The sequence below is a fragment of the Alosa pseudoharengus genome, unplaced genomic scaffold, assembly GCF_046254945.1.
Source record: "Alosa pseudoharengus isolate Yale_2024_CS ecotype anadromous, Long Island Sound unplaced genomic scaffold, YU_APseudo_1.1 YU_APseudo_1.1_scf_2, whole genome shotgun sequence".
Lineage (NCBI taxonomy): Eukaryota > Metazoa > Chordata > Actinopteri > Clupeiformes > Clupeidae > Alosa > Alosa pseudoharengus.
The window spans coordinates 15,726,113-15,752,198 of NW_027468663.1; the positions used below are offsets into that span (position 1 = coordinate 15,726,113).

A 26,086-nucleotide genomic window follows, 5' to 3' on the forward strand; every position below is an offset into this window, starting at 1 on the left:
CTTGACAGCCTTAATATGATCATCTTATCCATTTCATTTATTAACATGTCACACCCCAAAGCCCTTTTCAGATAAATTAGTGATACAAGAAAGTAATTGAATTGATACTGAAAACAAAGAGAGTAAAATATCTTAAAACACTCTCCACCCCAGAAAACCCACGTAGATCAGTTAATAAATTCACAATAATACTTTTAAATTAAATAATATAAGGATAGAACCTGTATAACTATACCATGTACAACAGCATATGATAATGCATTCCACACCTTCTCATTCCAAAATCTCACAGCGAAATAATAGAATGTCCAGTGGGTTCAGGTTCCGACCTACTGTAATGAAAAGCATCACATACACACACGGATCTGATAGCATCACAGTGGTAGTAGCAGCATGGACCAGTAGTTTTCCAGAATGAAAATGTCCATAAACACAACCATAATTTCAGCTGTGGTCATCTGTTTAGTGAAAATTTCATTCAGACAGGTTCTTTTTCATTTAAGTAAAGAATACTAGGAAATTGTGTGCAGAACCATGATGAGTCACAGGCACAAATCAGCACTACCTAATGGAGACATTCATGAAATGGTAGTCACATCAGTGACAGTGTCAAAATGCTTTGGCAGTAAGGAATTGGTTCTTGACCCTTGACAGAAGTGGATTGTGATGCAGAAACCAGCACAAGAGAAGAAACGTGGCCCCTGAGATGCTTCCCTGGTCATGAGGCGTGATTGGCTGCTTCATCTCCTGTGGCCCTTCTTCTTGTTGCGACCAGGCGTTCTGATTGGCTGAGTGGCACTGTTGTCTGTGGGCAGGGCTGGGGGCGGGCTCTGAACGGGAGACTCGGACTCTCCGTCCAAGCTGGTCTTGAAGGGCTCAGTTAGAGAGAACTTCAGGGGACTGAAGAGCAAGAGGGGAAAAGACATGACTTCCAGGCTCCCTGGCAGCATACACACATCCTGTCTTGACAGTGCCCGAGTAAGACCATTACTAGCCTGTCCATCTGATACGGCATGCTACAAATTGTAGATAAGCTATGAGTGCTCATTGTTTACATTGCCACAGTAGAAATGGGTCATTCTTTGTTAAATCAGACAAAATCCAGGAAAATGGTTGCTGCACAGTCTCAGATTTTGCTCGAAGTTTGTCTAACTAATATTTAGGTCCCAAAACTAAGACCTATAAAATATTTTTGTTAAATTTTTTCACCCTTGATTTTGTATCATTTTTACTCTCAGAAATGCCTCATCTTGGAGGCAATGTTTAGGCATTCATATCTTGAAAAGTATTATTCCTAGCCTGCCCACATTTTGTAGAATGGGAGACAGACATGTTCTTGGTATGATAGGACCACTAAAAGTTTGTACTGCATGCACATTCGTTTTATATAAGGCCCTAGATATGGAAGAAAGTGCAAAGCTGGTGAAATTGTGGAGCTCAAATATTTGATGCAACGATCAATAGATCGATAGATAGATAGGATAGATAGGATAGATACTTTATTGATCCCCAGGGGAAAATTCAAGGTCTCAGTAGCATACAGACAACACACACACATTCACTAACAGCAGAAAAAGTAGCTAAAAGTATATAATAAAAAAACATAACTAAGCAATAAGGACAGTAGAAGATAAAGAATATACTAAATATACTAAAATACAAATTATACTAAATAACACTTAATCTAAATCAATTCTAAAAAACAGTATCCACATAGTGGGTGTTTAATCAATCAAGAGGCGCTTGCAATGAGGCAGGGACTGAGCCTGTGATTCTCTGTGCATAGTAAGGTAAGGTGCTCTGTGTGAGTGAGTGTCATGGTGATGGTGCAAATGAGTAAGTCAAACAGTGCAACAGTGCAAGAATAAAGTCTATATATCTATATATATAACTATATTAAGAAAAGGTATAAGTGTGGCCACAGTTCGGCTGTGACATGGAGGGAGGGGTTATGCATATGTGCTAATATAGCTCGCAAACAGTGAGGCAGAAAGACAGTGGTAAAAAGTGGCTAGTGGACAGATAGTTCAAAACATGGAGGGGGTGAAGAGGCAGACAGACTATGCGGAGAAGTCTATTGCTCCTCTTCCCTTAAGTGAAGCATTGAACAGTTCAATGGCCCTGGGGACAAATGACTTCCTCAGTCTGTTTGTTGTGCAAGGCAGTGAGCGAAGTCTCCAGCTGATCAGGCTCTTCTGCTTAACAATAGTGCTGTGGAGTGGATGACACTCATTGTCCAAGATGTTGAGCAGTTTGTTCAGGGTCCTTTTGTCAGATATTGAAGTGATGCCCTCCAGTTCAGCTCCCACTACAGAGCCAGCTTTCCTTACCAGCCTGACAAGTCGCCCCACATCCTTCTTCTTTGTGCTTCCTCCCCAACATACCATTGAAGGACCGCAGCCTCCTCAGGAAGTACAGCCTGCTCTGCCCTTTCTTGTAGAGTGCGTCAGTGTTGGCTGACCAGTCCAGTTTATTGTCCAGGTGAAGACCCAGATACTTGTAGGTGCTTACTAGCTCTACATTGACCCCATCAATGGAGACTGGTAGCAGAGTGGGCTTAGACCTGCGGAAATCCACCACCATCTTCTTTGGTCTTTGAAGTGTTGAGTTGAAGATGATTGAGTTTGCACCATTGCACAAAGTCCTCCACCAGGCTCCTGTACTCCTCCTCCTGCCCGTTCCTGATATACCCCACAATTGCAGTATCATCAGAAAACTTCTCCATGTGGCATGACTCGGTGTTGTAGCAGAAGTCAGATGTGTACAGGGTGAACAGGACTGGAGAGAGCACAGTTCCTTGTGGCGCTCCGGTGCTGCTGATCACAGTGTCAGAGAGACAGTTCTTCAGTCTGACGAACTGTGGTCGCTCGGTCAGGTAATCTGTAATCCAGGTTACCAGGTGAGCATCCACACCCATCTGCAAGAGCTTGTCTCCCAGTCTGAGGGGTTGGATGGTATAGTATGTAAAGAAAAAAATAATTATTGATACTAGCCTGGGAAAACCCAGACGAACTTCCGGCATATTTGAGATATGGTCTGCAGGTCTGTCTGTCCAAGAGCCCATTCAAGCCCATTTCCAATTTTCCTAAATCCAGGCACCAATCACCACTGTTGAGGCGACGACAGAGCACTGATGTTGAAAGCAGTTTTTTTTAAAAATCAAAGATGGCTGCTGCCGAGGAACAGCGGCGTCACTCCCTGATTGCTACCGGATGTGAGGTGCGCATGCTCATCTAGATGTGAGGTTGCCCATCTAGCTACGAACCAAGGACATCACTGCTTAGCTTTTGACTTAGACCATGAACATTCATAGGTGCCACCTACGTCACTATCAAATAGAACGTCGCCATATTCACGACAGATCTCGCCCAGTATGGCCGCCTACACTGCACATTTGAATGTGTGAGAGAAAGAGAGATATGTGGAGAAAATTTAAATTTTAGGCTCCGATCCTTATTTGTTACCCCCAGATTTCTTTTGTCCCTTATTATCTGCCCCAGGCTTGCCCCAATTGGCTTTCCACTATATATACATCTACCTTGTTCATAACCCCTCCCCTTACAGTGGGGATAGCTTGAAGGCATTCAAGAGTAGGGGAGAGCCGGGACGATTAAAACACGGGACGGGTTAGCCTACACAGCAAGCCACAGACTTGAATGTCATTATTCTCCCCTACAAAGTATTTAACAACTAAGTTCTACCATATAAATATCTATAGCTCTGAGGTGTCGAAATAGTTTCGAAGCCTCGAAACAATTCCGGCATAGTTGCTTTGAACATTTAAATTACGTTGAATTCAAAAGTGTTGCATTCTTCTGGGTTCTAAACCAGGGGTGGGCAACTAATTTCCCCAAGGGGCCACATGACAAACTGGGACTGTTGAGGAGGGCCGGACCCAAAATACCGAACTCAAGTCTGAACTCAATTCTGTTCAATTCTATTCTGTTCTTGTATAACATTAAGTAAATCATATGGTTTTGTTTACTAGTCGTAAGAACAGATGAAAATGTGAGGGAGACAAAGGAAAAACAGCAATATTTAATCTATGTCCAGTATTTAATCTCGAAAATGATTTTTTGACATTGACATTTTTTTTCAGTTTTCAAAGACTGATATAAAAAAGTACTACAATATCTATATAATTAGGCTAGGTCATGAAAATGTGAAGGAGTCAGTACAACCGATAGGCCTGTGCCACCATTTCATCAACACTCAGCAATATTTCATCATTAAATCATTGCATCATTAAATTAACTCTATGCAGAATTAGACTATACGAAAATGTGGAGCAGACAATAGTAGGCTGTCATTAGTTAATCAACATGCACAAAGAAAACTATTTTAAAAACGTAGGCTATGTTTTTGCTTTAACTTTATGCACATAACTGTGATTGGTCAACTCGCTCTGTGTGTTGAGCCGGCTGCTTCAAGCAACCTGTGGGTAGTAGCATCATACTAGTTCGCTAACAAATAAACTCAGACATATTTTGGTAACAATTACGGGGTTATCCGATTGTAAACTGTCTATCTGCCAGTAACGTTTTGAAATGAACTGCTTCGTACGAGCAGCAGTAGGAGTTCGTTCTAACAACCTTTGCGGTGGTGAGCGACGCAGACATAAGAGACACAAAACTTTGAAAGGTTTACGCCGACGTAAAGGCAACTACATTGTGTCGACGCAGAAGCATAAATTCACCAGCACATCAGTGAGGCTGTTTACGTCGTATGCATCCACGCACAAATGTATGGGCGTACAAATAGCAGTCGCTTTCAAAATAAAAACAACGATATTGATTTGCATGCATTATCTCTATGCTAGGCTCTTGACTATTGTTCTTTCACGGACCTTACGCGGGCCGGTCAGGGAAAGCCCACGGGCCGGATGTGGCCCGCGGGCCGTATGTTGCCCATGTATGTTCTAAACGGTTGCAATGCTTGTTCCTGTCGCTCTGCATAGGTCATCTCTTTCGTTACTCTGATTGGTTTTTGGTCTCTCCAATTGCGTCCGTAGGCATTTTGATCGGCGTCCGTTGGTGGCACCCTTTTGGAAATGGGAGGTGAATGAATCTTAGCCAGACATTTGTATTGAGAAGACCAGGCCAGGCTAGATTTATACCAAATGCATACAAAAGTTTATACTACTCTTAATGTCACTCTTTTTGCACCTTTTATTCCAAAACTAGGGCCTTGTAGAAAATGAATGAGAATGCCATACAAACTTTTAATGGTCCAGTCATACATGAGAACATGTTTGTCTTCCACCCTACAAAGTTTGAGCTGCCTATGAATAATACTATATTATTGCCCAAATATATTAATGCCCAAACATTGTTTACCAGACAGTGTGATTTTCAGGCTGTAAAACTGAAGTAATTTCAAGGGCTGAAAATAATATCAAGACATAGGATTTGAACAGAAATATTTTACAGGCCTTGGTTTTGGGACCCATTGTTGATTAGGGTTGCAAAGGGGCGGAAAATTTTCGGTAAATTTCCGGAAACTTACCATGGGAAGTTAAAGGGAAATTCCGGTTTTTAGCACTTTAAGGCCCTTTTCTGGTTTGTTTTGGATGAACTAGAGTGGTGGACACCGAAATTTTGACGATTGGTCCTGTCTCGACTTTTCTGACTCGTTTTGAATCGCCTTTTCACTTCTCAGGGTGGCTGGCAATGGGCATACTGTAGTAGGCTACTCAAACATGTCCTAAAACAACGTTCGTTTTCAAAACTGTGCAACTCATCGAGTGGTTAGTGGTGTTTGTTGATGTTCCAAAACAAGTAGCGTAGCGAAATACAGTTTCTGTCGTCTTTTATTTGGCATTTTGTAAAATCCCATTGATTTCTGTCATTGCACGTTGATATTACTGCGCCACCGTCTATGCTTCAGGTTCAAATACGAATCATACATTGTGCCGATATATTTGCTTTTAATAGTCAACGAACTCCACTAAACACTCTGAGTTGCACAGTTTTGAAAACGAACGTTAAGGGTTGTTTTAGGACATGTTTGAGTAGCCTACTACAGTATGCCCATTGCCAGCCACCCTGAGAAGTGAAAAGGCGATTCAAAACGAGTCAGAAAAGTCGAGACAGGACCAATCGTCAAAATTTCGGGGTCCACCGCTCTAGTTCATCCAAAACAAACCAGAAAAGGGCCTTAAAGTGCTAAAAACCGGAATTTTCCTTTAAGCTGGGGAATTTTGGAAATATTCCAAATTGGAAACTTTCATGGAATTAACTCATTGAGTGCCAAAAACGTAATATTACGTTTTTCCTTCCCATGCATTGAGTGGCAAAAACGTAATATTAAGTTTTTAGCTTTTTTTTTAAATTACGAAACTAGACACTCTAACACACCTTATATGTGATTTGGGGAACTCTGTGATGAATGGAAATGAAATATATGACTATGGAAAACTCATGAAAACGCACAATCTGGATATTTTATCTGGACATTTTATCATAACTCGGTTGCCGCTTTGGGTCGAATCAGTGACGCATTTTTGTGGGTCTATCACTAGGTGGCAGTCCCGCTGATCATCCCGGAAAGTTTACAGGCAACACTTCATATTTCATGAAAGACGATATATCTCCATTTCTAGAAAAAAACAGCGATTTTGATGAAAACTAGCCACTGTTTAGCTTGGGATTTCTCAGGAACAGAGGCGTGTAGAAATACACGGTTTGCACCCACTGAGAGCTTAAAGTCTCACCTTTTAAACGAGCCATTGTATGTGTTCATAGCTATAACACAGAATATGCTGTGGCTGTACAAAAATCATCAACAATGGTCTAGATTGCTGGCACTCTAGGACAAAGCTTCCGAAAACAGCTTTGCATTCAATGAGTTAAAAGAAATTATGGGAATTAATGGGAATTTACGGAAATTAACATGGAATTTTGGGTAATTCATACAAACTGTTTCATATACAAACATTAACATTTTGTTTCGTAATAAGCAATATGATTTGTATGTTTGGATTTTTGCTTAGCTTAGCATACAAAGCTAGCTAGCATGCTAGCGGGAATCCCATTCTCTGCCTATGGTTTACTAGTGTGCTAAACTAGCAACACTAAACTGCCCAAGATACACTACACCACTCAAAACAACAAAATCCAATTGTTTGGAAAAAAATTTCCCCATGCATATGAACGCACCATAGATTTCCTTTATGTCTAGCAGCCTATGCCGATTGCTGTGTGCATGTGATTGACATATGTACAGGGTAGAAATTTGACTAAATTGCATTAAATCAGGTTGTTTTAACTAATATTATGCTGCAAGATGGGGTTTTGTCCCCTACATTTAAGTTCCCTGTTATAGACTAACTTGCCATATTAAAAATTCCCAGTTTATTCCCATTAATTCCCGTTTATTCCTGTTAATTCCCATATATTCCCGTTAATTCCCATGGAAAGTTTCCAACTTTAAATATTCCCAGAATTTTGCAACCCTATTGATTGTTGATATATACTAGGTTTGAACAAAATCTAATACAGTGCAGCAACCTTATCTGATTTGACACGGAATGACCCAATAATAATAAGAGAGACGTACTTGTTTCTACTGATGTACTGTAGGTCAGTGTGCTAGCCTAGCACAGTTTGATGTGCAAGAAGTGTGAATTTCTTAATGGACTGTGTTCAATGATTTAATTGTCAGTAATTGATAGTGTTTGGTATGTACCCAATGGCAAAAATAAGCAACACCACACTTGACATCATGTCAAGCAGCGTATTAATATATCGAGCACATCAACATCGCAAAATATAAAACCTGGGTTAAAACCTGGGTGTTCACAAGCCTCCACTGCTTCTAGAATAGTTGGATATGCAGAAGTGACTTCTTACCTAATAGGTGTGTGAGGGCTGCTGGTGTGGCGGCGTACAGGACGGGGTCGGGGCTCAAAAGAGAAGCCCTCCTTCAAGCTCTCCAGCACTGAGGGGGCCACATAGGTAAAGCCCTGACAGAGACAAGAGGGTTCACGCCAAATCCCAATCCGTGCAAAGCAATCTGAGCAAGTTTTAATGTGATGAAGTACTGTGCAATACATGCATAGTTCATTGCCAGCTATGTGAATGTCAGGACAGTGTGAACGTGTGTGTGTGTGTGTGTGTGTGTGTGTGCGCGCATGCCTGTGTGCATATGAGAGAGACTTACAGAAAAAGCATGATCTGCACTGCCACTCAGAGTGGTGTCATCAGGGCTGTCCACTGGAGTTTGGCGGGTGAAGCGACTGTCAAACTGGCTTACATCCTCGTCTGATTGCTTAAAAGAGAATGGGAGGGGAACCAAAAGCAAGAGACACAGGAAGGAATGAAAAAAGGGAGACAGATATATATGAATATGAAAGAATAACAGAAAAGGGATAGCTCTTAAAAGACTGCCAAAGTTCTCTGCAGCGGAACAATTGGTGAGTGGTGCTCTACCAGGGTTGGCTTGTAGGGTGGCTCTATGCTCTTGTTCAATAGATCGTCCCAGTTGACATGCCGGAAGAAAGGATGCTTCTGTCAAAGTCACAAAAATAAAACATTTATACATGATGCATAGATAGTTTATCCATGCCCTGCAAGCATCCAAGCTATTCTCACATATCTGTTACAATAGCATCCTCGAGAGAGGTAATGTGATGATGGGTGCACTTGTTCACCTTAATATCTTCACAGTCGGCCTTGCTTGAGCCCAGCCTCTGAGATGGGCTCTTTTTCAGCAGCTATAGAGAGCGAGGGATAGACAGATACAGAAAGGAGGGAGGGTTGAAAAGGAGAGTGATCACAGATAAGAAGTATAGGAGGGGAAAGGGAGAACTGATGAGTAAACAAACCAGGCTAATGTAGCAGTGGATATTAGGATTTAGTTGCACCACATTTTAGAATAGAGCAATATGCACAACATGACACTGACAATTTGCTGCAACAATTTATTGATTAACTGATTAGCAGTCAACTACTGTAGTAAATTAATCGCCAACTATTTCCGTTTTTGGTTAAATCGGCCTGAGTAATTTTTAAGGAAAACCCTCAGAATTCGCTGAATTCTGACTCACTTACTGCACTATTACAGTAAACTCAATATCTTTGGTGTACGGACAACACTGATCAATGTTTTTTCACCATTTTCTGAAATATTACAGCGGGGAAAATAAGTATTGAACACGTCAACATTTTTTTCAGTAAGTATACTTCCAATGAGGCTATTTGCATGAAATTTTCACCAGACATTACTATTAATAATAGTAATCCACCCATATAAAAAAAACATTAAAGTCCATAGGTAGAGTATGTGTAATAAAGTGGAATGACACAGGAAAAAAGTATTGAACGCGCCTGCTGAAATTTCTTAAATACTTTGTGGAAAAGCCTTTATTCGTAATGACAGCTTTAAGGCATTTCCTGTATGACGAAAACTAATCAGTCACAGTATTCTGGTTGATTTTGGCCCATTCTTTTAAACAGATAGTTCTTTAATATTGAAGATTCCAGGGGTCCCTCTTGTGAATCCTGATCTTTAGTTAACGTCCAAAACTGTTCAATTGAATTGAAGTCAGGGCCTAGATTTCCTTTCTCTGAAACCAATTGAGAGTTTCCTTTGCTGAATGGTTTGGATCATTGTCCTGCTGGAAGGTCTAGCCATGTCTCATCCTCATCATCCTGGTGGATGTAAAGATTCTCCCGGAACAAAATGACTCCATTCATCATTCCTTCAACTAAAGGTCTGCTATGAAGTCTGCTAGTACCATGAGATGAAAAACAGCCCGCACCATGATGCCACAACCTCCAAACCTCATTGTTGGTATGGTATTTTTAGAGTGATGCACAGTGCCATTTCTCCTCCAAATATGGTGTGTATGTAGACATCCGATGTAGACATCCGAAAAGTTCAATTTTGCTCTCACCAGACCAGAATACATTCTCTCAGTATTTCATAGGATTGTCCAAATGTTGTGTAGCAAACTTTCAACGAGGTTTGACATGTTTTTCTTCAGCAATAGAGTCATGCGGGATGAGCGTGCATAGAGGCCATGGCGGTGGAATGTATTACCTATGATTTTCTCTGTAACAATTGTACCTGCTGCCTCCAAGTCTTTCTGGAGCTTTCTCTGAGTGGTCCTTTGGATCTTGAGCTACTCTTCTGACTATCCTTCTGACTTCCTGGTCAGAAATCTTGCAAGGAGATCCTGTGCATGGCCAGTTGATGATGCAGTGATGTTCCTTCCACTTGCAGATAATGGCTCCAATACTGCTTGCTGGATGATTCAGAAGTTTTTAAGTGCATCTGTAACCAGTTCCATTGATATGTTTTGCAACAATAAGGTTGCAAAGGTCTTGGGAGGGCTCTTTGCTTTTACCCATCATGAAATGTTTCTTGTGTGACACCTTGGTAACAAAAAAACTTTTTATAGCCCACCAGTATGTACTAACCCAGCTTATATCAATTTGCACAGATAGGAGGGATAATTTCTCTAATTACTGATAAATTCCAGTTTGTTCCTTGCCATTCCTTGCCTTTGTGTACTGCTTTTTCTTAGCGTGTTCAATACTTTTTCCCTGTGCCATTCCACTTTTTTACTCTACTTTTAGACATCGATGTTTGGATTTTTATATATGTGTGGATTACCTAAGTTAATACTAATGTCCGGTGAAAATGTCATGCGAATAGCCTCACTGGAAGTATACTTACTGAAAAAAATGTTGACGTGTTCAATACTTATTTTCCCCGCTGTATATACCAAACAACTACCGTATTTTCCGGACTATAAGTCAGAGTTTTCATAGTTTGGCTGGTCCTGCGACTTAGTCATCAAAATCAAAAATATATATCATTTAATATGTTTTTAAATGTTAAGTCAGTATGAATTAACATGAACCGTGTACAACCGCGAGAGGGCACCTTAGGCTTGTAGAATAAGATCGGGAGCTTGGTGAACTTGCGACAGGTCAGACACTTTTCCGTACTTAAGCCCAAAAGTTAGAGGGGGTTCGGGGGTGTCACCACCGGGAAATTTATTAAATATTGTTACGTAAATGCACAAGTTCTGCGCACACTTTCAGTCAGGGATTAGGGCTTGCACTATGCCTAAAACACGCGTGCATACCATAAATCCTCAAATTATGGCCGAGCCTCAGATTCAGACAAATAAAGGACGGCCCCCAAATAGCCTACAAGCCAGGGTAATAATTGCCTACATTGTTTCAATTTACCTCAATGAAATAAAAGAGCTCTTCTTAATATTTTATATTGTTGGTTGGTTTAATACTGTTACCAATGAAAAGTCACTGTCCTACACTGGGTCTCCAACATGTTGCTCTCAAGCTACCAGTCGCTTGCCGCCCCCTTCTGAGCTTGCCAGAGGCTGAAGCAGTACTAGCCTACATTTAAACACAATTGTTGCCGCAAGGCATTCCAACCTACGAATTAAAAAGTAAATCATGCATAATTCAAAAATAACTCAATTTCCATTACAGCACAGCGCACGTTCAATGAATGAATGAAAGCGGATGCCTTGTCTCGCAATAAACAGCGGGTAGAAATCTCTTACAACTACATGAAACTTAATAGTGAACCATCAAATACCCCCCAGATTTCAGTGCCCATCAGTCCCAACATTTAGCAATATAGGCCTAATCAAACAGTCCAAAAGTAAATTAAATCCCAAACCAAACTGAACATCTGCTTTTGATAGCCTACCAGTATGCTGCTCCAAATGAAACGCATGTCTCAAAATACAACATATGTAGGAAATAAAGGCCTGTGCTTTGCACAGCCATAAATAAGGGGCAGCTGTGGCCTACTGGTTAGCGATTCGGACCTGTAACCGGAGGGTTGCCGGTTCGAACCCCGACCAGTAGGAATTAGTGTTGTCACGATACCAAAATTATGACTTCAATGCGATACCTGCCATAAATATCATGATGCTCGATACTGAAACGATACTACGGCGAAATCCTAAGATATCTGGAAAAGAAAGGACTCATACCTCCTCCAAGTGTATCGAGTCATTTGTGTTGAATTCGGTGCACTTTTGTAGTGTGCAGGTCTATTCTGGGTTCTAAACTTCTAAACTTCCTACATAATTATTATTTTTTATAGTCAGTAAAATAGTAGGCCTACTTTGTGTGATTAAGTCCTTGTTATAGTTCATTTGTTGTGTTGTGTTTTGGCAATAAAGTAGCTTTAAATAGCCAAACTAGGCTAGATCTAGGTCAGTGTTGAAATTACTGCATGCAAATCACTGAATGCTATGCAGAGGGGCCTAATCTTTAGGCCATCTGATGTACAGTATAGGCTACCCTAGGCCTTCCCGTGTTCATGGGATTTCTTTGACAGTTGCAAAGGGAAAAATGTGAGGATGGTCTTCTTTGCGCCCAGTGTACAAGTACGACGTTCCAACCACTCAGGTCGTCAGATATGCTTACACCATTACCTGCAATATATCTGTGTGCATTACATTACGTCTATTTCTTTGATAACATGATTTGCTACCACGTAACAATAAGCCGCTATTATTATTAGGACTCAACACGCTTTGATGGTAATATGCTGTGGGCTTTAATTAGCGCATTTCGGGTAGCCTATCCTACATCTGGGCAATAATTATTGAACAAATTGCAGTCTACATGCCATGACAAATATTACCAGTAGTACTGACCGAACATGAAATAGATTGTTTGGTAGGGTTGGTAATGTTATTCTGGCGTGAACATTGCGCTTTCATCACGTTAGCACCCTATGATTACAGCTCGTTATGTCTCGTCAAAATTCATTGATGAAGGAAGGTTCGCTTTATCCCAGAGAACCATACTCGTTTCACTTTCACAAAACAGAAGAGAAGAACTTGCCACTAACCATGTAGTTGTGTTTTCTAGCATATTCGTTAACCTGTCGTTCTTTGAACTCTTTAAAAATGTTGGGATATGTCTGCGAGGTGTTTAGCCAAGTTCCATGCGTAGCATACTGCTTTGACTTTGAAACAAATTACTTTGAAACATATTTTACAAATGGGCCTCTGTGTACCTGATGGCTTGCCTTCACTATTTGCGATGTATCCGAAATAGTTCCAGATTTCACATCACCTTTTGTTTTATCCACAAGGCCGAGGACTGTCGGCAAAGAACTATGTTGACGTTGCTGCGCACTCACTCACTCAGAGCTGCCTGCTTGACACGCCCACTTGCCTAGATGCGTGCAGGAGCAGTGAGAGCAGCAGTTCACACAGACCGTTATTATTTTAATAAAGTATCGATTCTAAAAACGTCGGAAATCGTATCGTTTTTTGCGTGAAGGCATCGTGATACCTTTTTAGTATCGATACACCGTGCAACACTAGTAGGAATGACTGAAGTGCCCTTCAGCAAGGCACCTAACCCCTGACTGCTCCCCGAGCGCCGCTGTTGATGCAGGCAGCTCACTGCGCCGGGACTAGTGTGTGCTTCTGCTCACTGTGTGCTGAGAGCGTTTCACTAATTCAGGGATTGGGATAAATGCAGAGACCAAATTTTCCTCACAGGATCAAAAGAGTATATATACTTATACTAATAAAAGACCCCGGCCATAATTTGAGGATTTACAATAGTCTGCCTCCTAAACATTCCTCACCCGTTATCCAGACATGCATGGAATCATCTGAAAACAAAACTCAGAGCCAGAGGTTATTTTGAGAATGAAGACGTTCTCTTTTAGCATTGTCCTAACCGTTAAAACGAAGCAGGTATGACAAGGCATTGCAACAATGTTTACACGATAAGGTTGGCTGCAAAGATTATGCAGACTGTTACGATTGATTGACTGACTCACACACACACAGAGATTATCGAAATAAAATGCTGGACGCTTTAGGCCAGTCTTTCTATGGGTTTAGTTAAGGATGGGGCTATAATGAGACCACACTTTCAGTGGTTGGTGTAAACCGGGACGTTTTAGTGTCCCGACAGACTTGGACACACAACTTGGGACATCTGGTCGCCCTATTCTGTGTGCTAGTTGACTAGTTAACTTGCCTTTCCAGATTACATGTAATGTCCATACTGGTTAAGAAAGGTACTGTATGTGAACAGTCTCTAGGGTAGCTTCCTTATTATAGCGTCAGTGAAAGTTTGCACGCTCTTTTAAAACGCACATCTTTTTTTCTCTCTCGCTCTCTTGGGTAGCCTGCCGAGAATTTGCTCTGCTGCCGGCTTGTCCCTCCACATCGCCCAAAATGCTTGATTGCATTGCATTCTCCACATTTTAGCTAAATTTTCATGTACCACATCAGCATTTTTGTTCAGTGAATCTTTTGTAAATTGTTTTACAATTAGCCTACCATCGGGCCCTCCTCGCCTCAGCTTCGCCATTCACTCCTTCGTCTGCACGTCCTTTTAAAAAACGCATATTTTTCTCTCTCTCGTGAGCATTTAATCTGCTGCTGGCTTGTGACTGCACATCGCCCAAAATGCTTGATTGCATTGTATTCTCCACATTTTTAGCTAAATGTTGGTGTACCACATCAGCATTTTCGTTCAGTGAATCTTTTGTAAATTTCTTTACAATTACCTTCGGGCCCTCTTGGCTGCCTTCGTTATCGCTGCCATTCGTTCTTTCGTCTTCATTAAAGGAACACGCCACCCAATGTCAGTAGTAATATATGTTCTTACCTTAACTTTCACGAGTTGAGTCATACCTCTCCCGTGTCCGTACGTGCACTCAAACGCTCTGGTGCGCGGCTGGACTGTGTTAGCATGTTGCTATGCTATCGGGCTTTGACGGCAACTAAGCGTAGAAGTAATCAAAAACATCCACGTTTTAGCAACTTAAATACAGTTGCACGAGTAGTTGATAGAAATGCTACGGCCACGCAACGTGAAACGTGGCGATTTTCCAAGCGAATAAACCGGAGAACTACAATGTGTGGCGCAATAGCACTTGGGAGTACTTCGACCTAGCGTAGTAGTATTGTTAACACCTAATTGTAGATCCTACCCACCACAGAGTTTAGAATCCATGCTGGATCGACCCTCAGCCTCTCCCTCCCCTCTGAGCGAGAGAGAGGCACACACACTAGAGATGCGCTGATGGGCTATTATTTCAACCATAACTGCATAGCAAAACTTATCATCCATCAGCCATCCATCAACACCAAAGTTTTTTGACCAATTTTGACCTGGTTGTTTTAATGTAGGCTATATGGGTGATGCAGCGCTGCTGACGTGAGGCTAGAAAGCCCTTGCCTGTTCTAGGAAGACTGATCCAATGCAGCAAATATATTAAAAGGCTAAAGTCGTACATTGGCTATGTTGTAGCCTATCCCCAGAATATCAGCAGCAAACTCAGTCTCTGTCTCGCAAAACAGTCTCCAAATAAAACGCACATCGGCCTGTTGCCTTTTCTGCCAGCTTGTGAAAATATATCGTCCAAAATGCTTGATTGCATTGCATTCTCCACATTTTTAGCTACATTTTCATGTACCACATCAGCATTTTTGTTCAGTGAATCTTTTGTAAATTGCTTTAAAATGAATTGCGCTGTCTGTCTGAAAAAGACGCGCTCCTGCAGTCAAAATGAATGGGAGTCTTCAGAACAGGCTTTCAGTCACCCTGACATAACAGTGTGTAAAGTAGCCTATAATGTGAATGACTTGTTATTTTATCAAGGATTTCTTTCTTTTTGCAAAAAATAAAGTACAATAGGCATTAATTAGTAGGCCAGGAGCATGTTGAAATTATGTGGCAAATTGCGTTTTTTATTACAATGATAAAATTGTAAAAGGACGTGACCGAAGCTGAGGCAAGCCAGGCAATAGGCCTATAGGCCCGACGGTAATTGTAAAGCAATTTACAAAAGATTCACTGAACAAAAATGCTGATGTGGTACATGAAAATGTAGCTAAAAATGTGGAGAATGCAATGCAATCAAGCATTTTGGACGATATATTGTCACAAGCTGGCAGAAAAGGCAACAGGGCGATGTGCGTTTTATTTGGAGACTGTTTTGCGAGACAGAGACTGAGTTTGCTGCTGATATTCTGGGGATAGGCTACAACATAGCCAATGTACGACTTTAGCCTTTTAATATATTTGCTGCATTGGATCAGTCTTCCTAGAACAGGCAAGGGCTTTCTAGCCTCACGTCAGCAGCGCTGCATCACCCATATAGCCTAGCCTACATTAAAACAACCAGCGGATGGTGGGCGGGTGCCGTTTCGAAGATTGGTCAAAAAACTTTGGTGTTGATGGATGGCTGATGGATGATAAGTTTTGCTATGCAGTTATGGTTGAAATAATAGCCCATCAGCGGATCTCTAGTGTGTGTGCCTCTCTCTTGCTCAGAGGGGAGGGAGAGGCTGAGGGTCGATCCAGCATGGATTCTAAACTCTGTGGTGGATAGGATCTACAATTAGGTGTTAACAATACTACTACGCTAGGTCGAAGTACTCCCAAGTGCTATTGCGCCACACATTGTAGTTCTCCGGTTTATTCGCTTGGAAAATCGCCACGTTTCATGTTGCGTGGCCGTAGCATTTCTATCAACTACTCGTGCAACTGTATTTAAGTCGGTAAAACGTGGATGTTTTTGATTACTTCTACGCTTAGTTGCTGTCAAAGCCCGCTAGCATAGCAACATGCTAACACAGTCCAGCCGCGCACCAGAGCGTTTGAGTGCATGTACGGACACGGGAGAGGTATGACTCAACTCGTGAAAGTTAAGGTAAGAACATATATTACTACTGACATTGGGTGGCGTGTTCCTTTAACATTAATATTTTTGGCCTCTATGTGTCCAGTTACATAGTCTCCGTCTGTTCTTGGTCTTGGATTTTGTGAAATACCTTTCTAAATAAATGCGACTTATAGTCCTGTGAAACTTCTTTCCTCTTCATGACTCACTAATCTGACTTATAGCGACATATAGGGTGACCAGACGTCCTCTTTTGCCCGGACATGTCCTCTTTTTGAAACCTAAAAATGTGTCCGGGCGGAATTACAAAGTCGTCCGGGATTTTGTTTATTTTAGCCTCAAACGTGTTTACAGCGAATTTGCATTGCTCTCTCTTTCATTCATGTTTCCAGTGCCGGTGTTGTGTGCCTTCTGGTTTTTCCCACCTACTGGTTTCCTTGCGCGTGCTCGCGTTGCTCACCACAGCTGTCGCATTTCATATCTATCCCATTATCATTACACTACAATCACTCGTAGAAAATACATGTAAAATAAAGGCTATCATTTTGCACTTTATAGCATTAAAATGGATTCGAACCTGCAATAAATACGCACACATATGAACCAAACCGACCTATTCAGCGCATTATCTCTTTGAGCCACTCCAATTCGCTGAAAACCGTCATCAATCACCTATTAATTAACCACACAAGCAACATTTTGTCTTGCATTAGGTGACACAAATGGTATTGCCTTTATCTCCTTATCTGAGCGACTATCAGGCCTATGGTTTTGAAAAGTCAAATGTTCCCTGACAAAGATATTCGTAAGAATGTTTATTGACTTGAAAAATACGCTAATTTTTGCAAACTCCCTTCATTCAACCCTTGAAGACATCGCGGTCTGGTGCGCTAAAATGTAGATCGTTTCTTCTGTCGTACCATTTAATTTCTAAGAATTTAGGTCTACTAGACTACTACTACTACTAGGCTACTAGACCTACAATAACGTCATCACCAATTTATTTTTATTTGATCAACCACAAAGAGTAGCATACTGTGCACAGTGCACTGACGGCCGTAGCAGCCTACGGTATAGTTGTTTTAGATGAAGGGCAACCACTTGTTTCAGATAGCCTGGACAACATGTTACCTGGGTGTTGCCTACGTTCTTAATTGATGGTAGCCTACAATAGTTAATTGTATCGCGTAACAGCCAGGTATTAGTTGGCTCAAGGAGTAGGGAATCAGGCTGGAGAGAGTCGTGCATGTATTGCTTTTGCGGTATCGAATCCAGTTTAATGCTAGTTTTCAAAACATATTTTGTCCGAGTGGCTGTAATGTAGCCGAGCGCTCATGGCGTATATGAAAAGCGACTTCAAACCACCTAAAAACAACTTGTTTGTGAATGTCTGACAACTGCTGCAGCGCATGCACGCGCAAGGAAACCAGTAGGTGGAGAAACCAGAAGGCACACAACACCGGCGCTCCGCACACGCACATCACGCACTGCGCGTAGGGTACCAAGTGCCTGGGGGGGCACCAAAAAAATCTTGGTCGTGAAAAATCATCACAATAGGCTACTAGTATAAATAACAAATAAAATATGTATAAAGCATGTTAATATACAAAAGCAATACAAATGTAATAGGCCTAGACTAAATTAGTCAAGAAAAAGGTGAATCTCCTGTGAGGCCCTCTCTCCAGTCTCCCTCTGGTGCCCCCCTCCCCCACCTCCCAGTGGTCTGTTCGATAACGCCTCAATCTTTAGGCAGACACCTTTGACATGGCCTCAAGAGTCGGGGGCGGAAAAAAAGGAAAAAGAAGAGACAGCCAGATGATACTCGTGCGGCGCTTGCAGGTAAGACAATGTTTTAAATAAAAGAAAAATGTTAGTTTTGTGGCCCTTGCGTGTATACATGTCTATGCTTTAAACTTTGTAACGTAAGCTCCTACTAGCCATGTTCATGTTCAAGTGTTACGTTGATTGATGCTGGCTAGCTAGTTATTTTACGTTGTGGATATGGATGGATTATTGAATGCAATTCAACACTCGGCTGTTTTCTGTTAACGTTAGCAATCGTTGCATAAGACTAGCAATCCTTCCTCAGGTTGCTAGCTAGCAATGGTATTTCTGATTATGCTTCTTGCTATTTCTTTTAGCCATCAGATATAGTCAGATAACGTTAGGCTATTAGCCTAGTTTGCTTTGCATTTCAGGACGCTTTTTCGGCGTTTGTTATCAATTATGATCAAACGATCTGATTTTGTAGTGAAAAAGTAACGCTAGGCTACTGTGACACTTTCATAACGTAGGCCTAGATGAGTGGGAAACGGCTCTTGTTAAGGTGAACTTTGGAAAAACCCTGTAACTGAACGTGATGTGATTTTGCCAAATTAGACAGCTTTAGATAAGTTTAGTTGTTCTATGTGGTTATTTTCAAGAGGTTCATAGAGGGCGACATGTGTTGGTGGAACTGCAATTAGGAAAAAAAAAAACACACTCAGTGTTTGTAGATTTCCATATTCACAGAGTTGTCAAATTATGTACAGAATTATTATATTGTGCCTAGACCTCTTTTAAAGGTAAAATAGAGTTTTGAATTTACATTTTCACATAGTGTCACATGTGACACATATAAACCTAAAAGACTAGCCTAATGTGTGCAATATCTTTGTATGATGGTTCAATCAAAAATGCATTTCAGTAGAATCCCTGAATATTTTGTCTTGTATTTCTGAATGCAGGGTCAATGCTAAGATACATGCAAGGAGCAACTCAAGGCCAGGAGGAAGCATTAGATCAACCATCAGTTCTAGTCCACAACACCAGCCACCAACCAGCTCTGCAGACTCTGCAACAGCACTCAGCCCTGACCAACAATCATCAAATAACCCAGGTACAGATACAAGTCGACACACAACCGCATCTGCTTCTGAAGGCAGAGTGAGTCCTGTCACTGAGGGGCCATCAGCAAGTGATCTGCCCCCTCCAACTGATCCTGCTCTATGGTCAGCTCACATTTTAGATGCTGATGTGTGGAAAATGTGCGGAGAGGGCCTTTTAAAGTCAGCTCTGATTTTGTAAATAAAGAGAACCTAAGACATTCTGAATGGTTGTTATTCCTTTGGTGGTGGTGGTTGGTTGGTTGGGGGTTGGGGGCACCACCAAGCATTTGTGCTTAGGGCACCCAAATGGCTAGCGCCGGCCCTGCATGTTTCATTCATGGATAGCCTATATATCTATGTCTTTCATTCACATACTAGTCACGCACTCCCCCTACAGTTCGCTTCGCATTGAGTGGAAAGTGTACGGTGTTGAGCCTGACCTTAGCTACCGTCATTGGTCGATAGTAATCTCAAACATTTAATTGGTCAGTCAGTCACCTCAATAGCGCAAACTTCCTTGTTTAGTGTAAGTTCACTGACGAATTAAAAACGTAAATTTCCATGTTTTTGTCTCGGTCGATATCAACAGCTGAGTGCCTAACCTGCAAAGCAGGCACTTACATGTCGGTCGCAAATAAAAGGTGCCAACGACCGACCTACAGGTAGGCTACACAATATTCAACAAAGCATCGAACGGCAGCGAGGGGTGAGAGCTCATCAGCTAAAGTGACAGAGTTTTTCGACCTTTTAACATTACGTCTCCAAAAACATTTTGATGGCACATCAAATCATAACCATAGACTGTAAAAAACATAACATGACGAACACTTCTGCCATTGTCTGAGCGGCCTTCTCTGGACGATTGCCGACCTAGCAACTTTCTAGCTTTGGTTAGGAAACTGCACTTTGGTTATCCCTTTAAACTGCCTTTAAAGGATAGCCTGCATACTGACAACAGCAGATGTCAATAATCCTCTATGTAGGCTACTGTAGCCTATATGCAGGTGAATTAAATATGTTGGCATAACACAAGGGATAGATGTAGGCCTATTTCTTTACAAAAAAATATCTAATAATAATGGATTGAAAAGAGGTAAGCCTAATAATAGACCAGACATGATTGAATAGATATAAGAAAATGGACAACATATCCACATCAGTCCCCATCAACACAACTGTTTTCACAAGTCAGGATTATTAAGCTCTAAAACAGATTGTTCAAAATTATAGAGCTAGGCTACTGTAAAAGATTCAGTTTGTATTTTCAGAAAGACCTTGGATCAAATTCAGAGATATGCAACATTAAAGATGGGTTGCCATCCAAATATATCTTGCGCGTATAGAGCTAGCTTTAATTGTAATTATTGTTCTTGCACATTGAAAACTTTCAAGTGTTCAAAATAGTCTTTTGAGGCAGTGTTTTTCTGTTAGCGTTGGGCCGGCCAATCAAGCTCATTATCATACATAGTCACCATGTTATAAGTTATGGTTTCATTGCCCAGTTAGTTAGGCAGTGCCCTGTTTTTTTCTTTTGTTTGGTACAGGAAATGGATATTGTAACAGAAAGTATGCAAAACCACACAGTGAGCAAGAGCCAAGTTCAAAGGAAAAACTGAGAGGTAAGAATCAGCACCTTTTTGATCATGTCGCGTGCATCTGGAGTGAGGTAGGGTGGCAGATTCAGCTTGCACTTGAGAATCTTGTCAATTGTCCTCTTCCTGTTCTCTCCAGTAAAAGGAGGCTAGTAGACCAAGAGAAAACACATAATTATACCTGACACAGTGACTTTCCAGGGCTAAATAATATAGAACTACAGTACAACACACAGGTCAGTCAGAAATTTCTGAAGATGGAATTATGACTCCTTCTTTCTCAACAATCGATTCCTCTTATACTTCTTTCCTTACTCACCGAGCCTGTCATCATGTCATACATCAGGGCCCCAAGGCTCCACCAGTCCACTGCTCTGTTGTGTCCTGTGCGTGTGAGGATCTCTGGAGCCCTGGCAGGCAGAAAGGCAGACAGGCAGACAGGCAGACAGACACAGACAGACACTTATTTCACCTCACAAGTCTTACAAATGGGTCATGATCAGTAACAACAGTAACATACATTTCAATCAGATAATAGTCTATCAAATTCACTAACATTAAAAAAAGCAGCGCCACTTAAGTTGACTTCAGTGGAGTCTTTTTTCCATTATGGCAATGCATGAAGCAATGCCAAAGTTCCAAATAAGTCATGACAAACCAAGGCAATGGTATCTGTTCTAATAATCATGAGTCTTTGTTATTGCTGACATCTGGGTAGGTAGATGGTAGTGATGCAGGTCAGAGTTTTTTTATATCCCGCAGCCGCCCAACCCATTTTGGAGATCCAATCCCCCCACCCAACCCGACAATATATGCATTTAATATCGACCCAAACCCGATCCGCCAATTCCTAATTAATGTAATTGCATCAATATCATGTAGCCAAAATGAATGTTAGCCTACTTTACTTCACAAGACACATGTAGGCTAACAAATAAATAAATGCAGTCAATGTAGCCTTGTCTAAAACACTATAAGCTATGTTAAACTACCTATTACAACTGGAAACATCTGGGGCCCTATTTTGACGGTTGTTTTATTTTTCCAGTTGTTTACCCTCACTTTTTGTAACTACCGGTATAATAATCTAAAATAGGACGTAAATGATCAATAATGGAAACATATGATTGTTATCATGTTTCTGACTATATCACCAAGACCTATGTACAGGACCACAATAAACAAGTCGTCTTGAAACATCTATGATCATAATGCCATGGCAAAAAGACTTCTGTAATACGAATAAGATTATCAGCAACGTGTGCGTGCTTGCATATGCGTATGTGTGTGTGTATCCTCTGTGTAAAGCTGAACTCACATGTACTCTATGGTCCCACAGAAGGTGTGTGTGACTGTCCCGTCATGAATGGACTCCTTGCACAAGCCAAAATCAGTGAGTTTAATGTGTCCTAGGAGTCAGAAGGAAAGCCATGTGAAAGGAAGGACATGTAGAAGCGGTAAACAATATAGGACCCCAAAGCCAAGGCTCCTAGTCATGCTTCATTGCATGACCGTATGGACATACTCACACACACACCTTGATGGTTCAGCATAATGTTTTCCGGTTTCAGGTCTCTGTATATGATACCGTTAGAGTGGAGGTGGCCAAGAGCCAACGTTATTTCTCCCAGATAAAAGCTATTGGGACACACAGAGCGAGGCAAGGGTAGTTAGGTTAGGTTACAAAAACAATTACTCATACATAACAATAAATACACTGTTCAATTCTGGTTATGTTAAATCAGTTTATGTCTTATATCTAAATGAGAATTTAAATTTGAGAGGGAAAGATAGAGAGGGGGAGAGAGAGAGAGAGAGAGAGAGAGATTTGTTTGTATATGCACACAGTATGTTTTCAAGTTCCAAGTTTCCAAGATTTTTATTTATATGTTTCATCTACTTCTTGTGAATGCCAATCCATTAAATCTCACTTAATTTTCTTGAGGTGTAAGGCCCTTTACTCACCAGGCTGTGTCTTCCATGAAAATTCCCTCTTTCTCCAACTGCATGAATAGCTCCCCTCCTAAAACAAAACAAGGAGACAGAGCTGAAATCTAAGGGCTTTTCTCTTATCGAAACGACAGAAAGAAAACATGTTTAAGTCAGACTATGCATCTCACACATGGATACAGACAGTGGTAGCACAATTTCAGGTAATGTTCATAGTTCGGTCAGTCCATGGATATGTTATAGACAGACAGGCTATGGCTCTTTGCACCAGGCTGTCTGAGTAGAGTACGCAGAGTTACACTTCAGTGCAGATTTCACATAATGACTACCGGTATGTGGAAGCAGGCCAAGTGCCAGTCCTGACCATCTGTAGTTAGAGACCAATGCCACACACACACAGAAATACATTTAGATCAGCACGAAGGATCCTTGTCATAATCAGGGGTTTCCCTCACTTCCATCCTCTTTATGACTCCTTCTACCCAGTTCATTTCTACATTGCTGTTTCCATTCCCGAACTCCCTTGCTCTTTTATATGTGGCCCCGTTTACATGGACAGCTTTTTTTTTTTTTTTGTCATTCCAATGAAACTATTCCGAATAAAAAATATTGTGTCATCTGTTTACATTGGGTACTGGAGAAGCTACAGCAGGCAACCTGATTGGCCGTATACATGGCTGTTCAATTGGAATAAGAACCGAATACACCACCCCTTTCATTCTGATTAAAATTATAATCGGATTAGCAGTTATATGCCGATCGAGGTGTTTAAATGTGTAATTTTTACTCCAATTGAGCCATTTTTCCAATTCTAATCAGATTAAAAGTGTCCATGTAAACCCACCTAGTCATCAGTCTCATCACTCACCACTGAGACATTCCAGAATGAGGTAAAGTTTCCCTCCTGTCTGAAAAGCATACCACAGTTCCACTATAAATGGATGCCTCACTGTCTCCAGAATCTCACGTTCTGCACGAGTGTGTGCTGTGTCTTTTGCGTTGCATACAATCTTGGCCTAAAAGGAATAGATTATTGAGGAAAGGAGAAAAGGAGAATGAGAAATATGAAGCAGAGTAAAGATATCTAAATTTGCCACAATCTATAAGACAGAAATACATCTATGATACCTTCTTTAAGACCTTCATAGCAAATATTTTGCCTGTCTGGGTTCCCTGGACCTTCCTCACTTGGAAGACCTGTCCAATAAAAAAAGTCCTTAGTGCAAGCTTCATGCTGAAGAAATACTACTATACAGAACATTGTACTCTGACATTTCCAGTGAGTTTGCCATAAGTCAACAGGAGGCATCTCTCCAAACAAATTTAACACACCCATGATTTTCACCAATGATGTCAGCAAGGCTTGCTATTGTTAGTTATATTTAAAATGTAAAACAAACGTTCCTTGAGCTAAAGGGGGCCGGTTGACATGCAAATGCAATGAAATACAGAAAGCAAAAAGATAGGCACCTTCCCATAACCTCCTTTTCCAAGAACCGTGAGTAGCTCGAAACAGTCCGGGCCAACCCTCTCGCTATCTCGGTTCACGCTGGCACTTGTCAGTTCCACCTCCTCTGTTTGAACCCTTAGGGTTGGAGATTAAAAATCAACGCGTGTGTTATTTCTTATACATTAATAAACTAAGTAAAACAAATAATACATACGGTTCGGTTTCGGTTACGGTGAAGTCACAAACTTCATCCTACAGAACGAGGAAAGGGGAAACAAGCAGTCAGTGACTGACTACGCAGCTGTAAGCTGCATGTTTAGTTCAAGAATTTCACTAACTTCAGATGCTGTGTGTGCACCTACCTCAACATCACTGACGTCTTCCGACTCCAGGTCAATGGCGAACATTCCAGCCATCCTGAAACAATCAAGCCGAGGGCTTTAATGGCCTGTTCTCGAATGTTGTTGTTGTTGTTAGCTAACATAAGGTGCTTGGTAGACCACATGCTAACTTATGCTACGGATTAGCTAATGCCTTAATGACAAAAAATATACGACTGGTCAGGCAACCAAGCGTTCACAGTGGCCTAACGTTAACGTTACCATAAATGCCATGCAAACCTACGAAACTAGCGAACCACCAATGCGAATGGAAACTTATCTATATCTAAATCTATACTAGCCTGAGCCCTCTGGACGAACATGCTTCATTTTAACTTAACATGAACGTTATCGTAACAAAGTCAAATATATCCTAGCAGAAGGTCACAATTTGCAACACGTGCTATTAACTGAGACAATCAGCCATCGGCTAGTAGGGCCATTAGTCAGTGGATCAGACCAGCAAGTAAAGTGATCATGAAGACATTAACGTTACACCCAAGCTTCAACTAACGTTAACGTCAACAGTTTAAGGCTAACGTTACGCCATAACGTTGAGACATAACGAATGGCGCTGGAACAATTTCCCCTGCATTGTCCTTTCCATGCGACTCCTGGGAATGAACATGGACGTTATCTGGAAATTAATAACCACTACTGACAACCAGGATTGCTTGATTTGATTTGACATATTCTGACTAAGCTAAATGCTAGCTAGTTAACCAGCTAGGTAACACTGTTTCGCCACTATGCTCGCCTGCATCTGCCTCTTGAAACGACTTCTACCTTCTGCTCTTTGCCACCTGGTTGCCTTTGCAAAACTGTTGGGGTAACATTAACGACAGCGCACTTACTGTTGAATTAATTCAGAAATAGTCCGGTCTGCTCTGGAGTTCAGGGAACTTCAGCACTAACTCATTGAAGTGTACGTCATCAATAAGTGACCTCGAGCTCTTGATTCCGCTCATGCCAGGCGCAAGGGGGCAGGCGAACGTTCGGAGAGTAGGGGTAGGGGTTAGAGCCAGCCCGTCTAAATTTCGTTGGCCGAAAATCGCGAGGTGTTTCGCTGTGTGGAAACACACCGTAACGGGAATTTCGCCTGGCCGAAAATCGCGAGGTGTTTCGCTGTGTGGAAACCCACACCCACAACCCAAAAGATTGTTAACGCGGAGCAAGATACCCCTGAGGCGAAAT

General features: G+C 41.4%; 1 protein-coding gene across 2 annotated transcripts; it reads right to left on the minus strand.

The window, feature by feature from the left end:
* Positions 1-14: 14 nt before the first annotated feature.
* Positions 15-25,862, minus strand: LOC143133951 (ribosomal protein S6 kinase beta-2-like). Of its 2 annotated transcripts, XM_076293943.1 has the most exons (16): positions 25,747-25,862; positions 24,875-24,929; positions 24,727-24,764; positions 24,533-24,647; positions 24,191-24,259; positions 23,931-24,078; positions 23,078-23,135; positions 22,650-22,750; positions 22,431-22,521; positions 21,432-21,522; positions 21,154-21,261; positions 8,651-8,713; positions 8,430-8,507; positions 8,161-8,268; positions 7,851-7,963; positions 15-900 (listed from the first exon to the last, which is right to left on the minus strand). In XM_076293943.1, the coding sequence occupies exons 2-16, from the start codon at positions 24,926-24,928 to the stop codon at positions 741-743; spliced, it is 1,395 nt and encodes a 464-aa protein (XP_076150058.1). In that variant the 5' UTR covers position 24,929; positions 25,747-25,862; the 3' UTR covers positions 15-740. The 2 variants fall into 2 exon arrangements, with proteins under 2 accessions (XP_076150058.1, XP_076150060.1); XM_076293945.1 differs by lacking the exons at positions 24,727-24,764; positions 25,747-25,862.
* Between the last annotated feature and the right edge of the window lie 224 nt (positions 25,863-26,086).

Coding starts and splice junctions, on each gene's coding strand:
- LOC143133951 (XM_076293943.1), bottom strand. CDS start 24,928: ATGGCTGGAATGTTCGCCATTGACCTGGAGTCGGAAGACGTCAGTGAT. Junction 23,136..23,930: donor CATTCTGGAATGTCTCAGTG/GTGAGTGATGAG, acceptor GTTTTGTTTTAG/GAGGGGAGCTATTCATGCAG. Junction 21,262..21,431: donor ATGACATGATGACAGGCTCG/GTGAGTAAGGAA, acceptor TTGGTCTACTAG/CCTCCTTTTACTGGAGAGAA.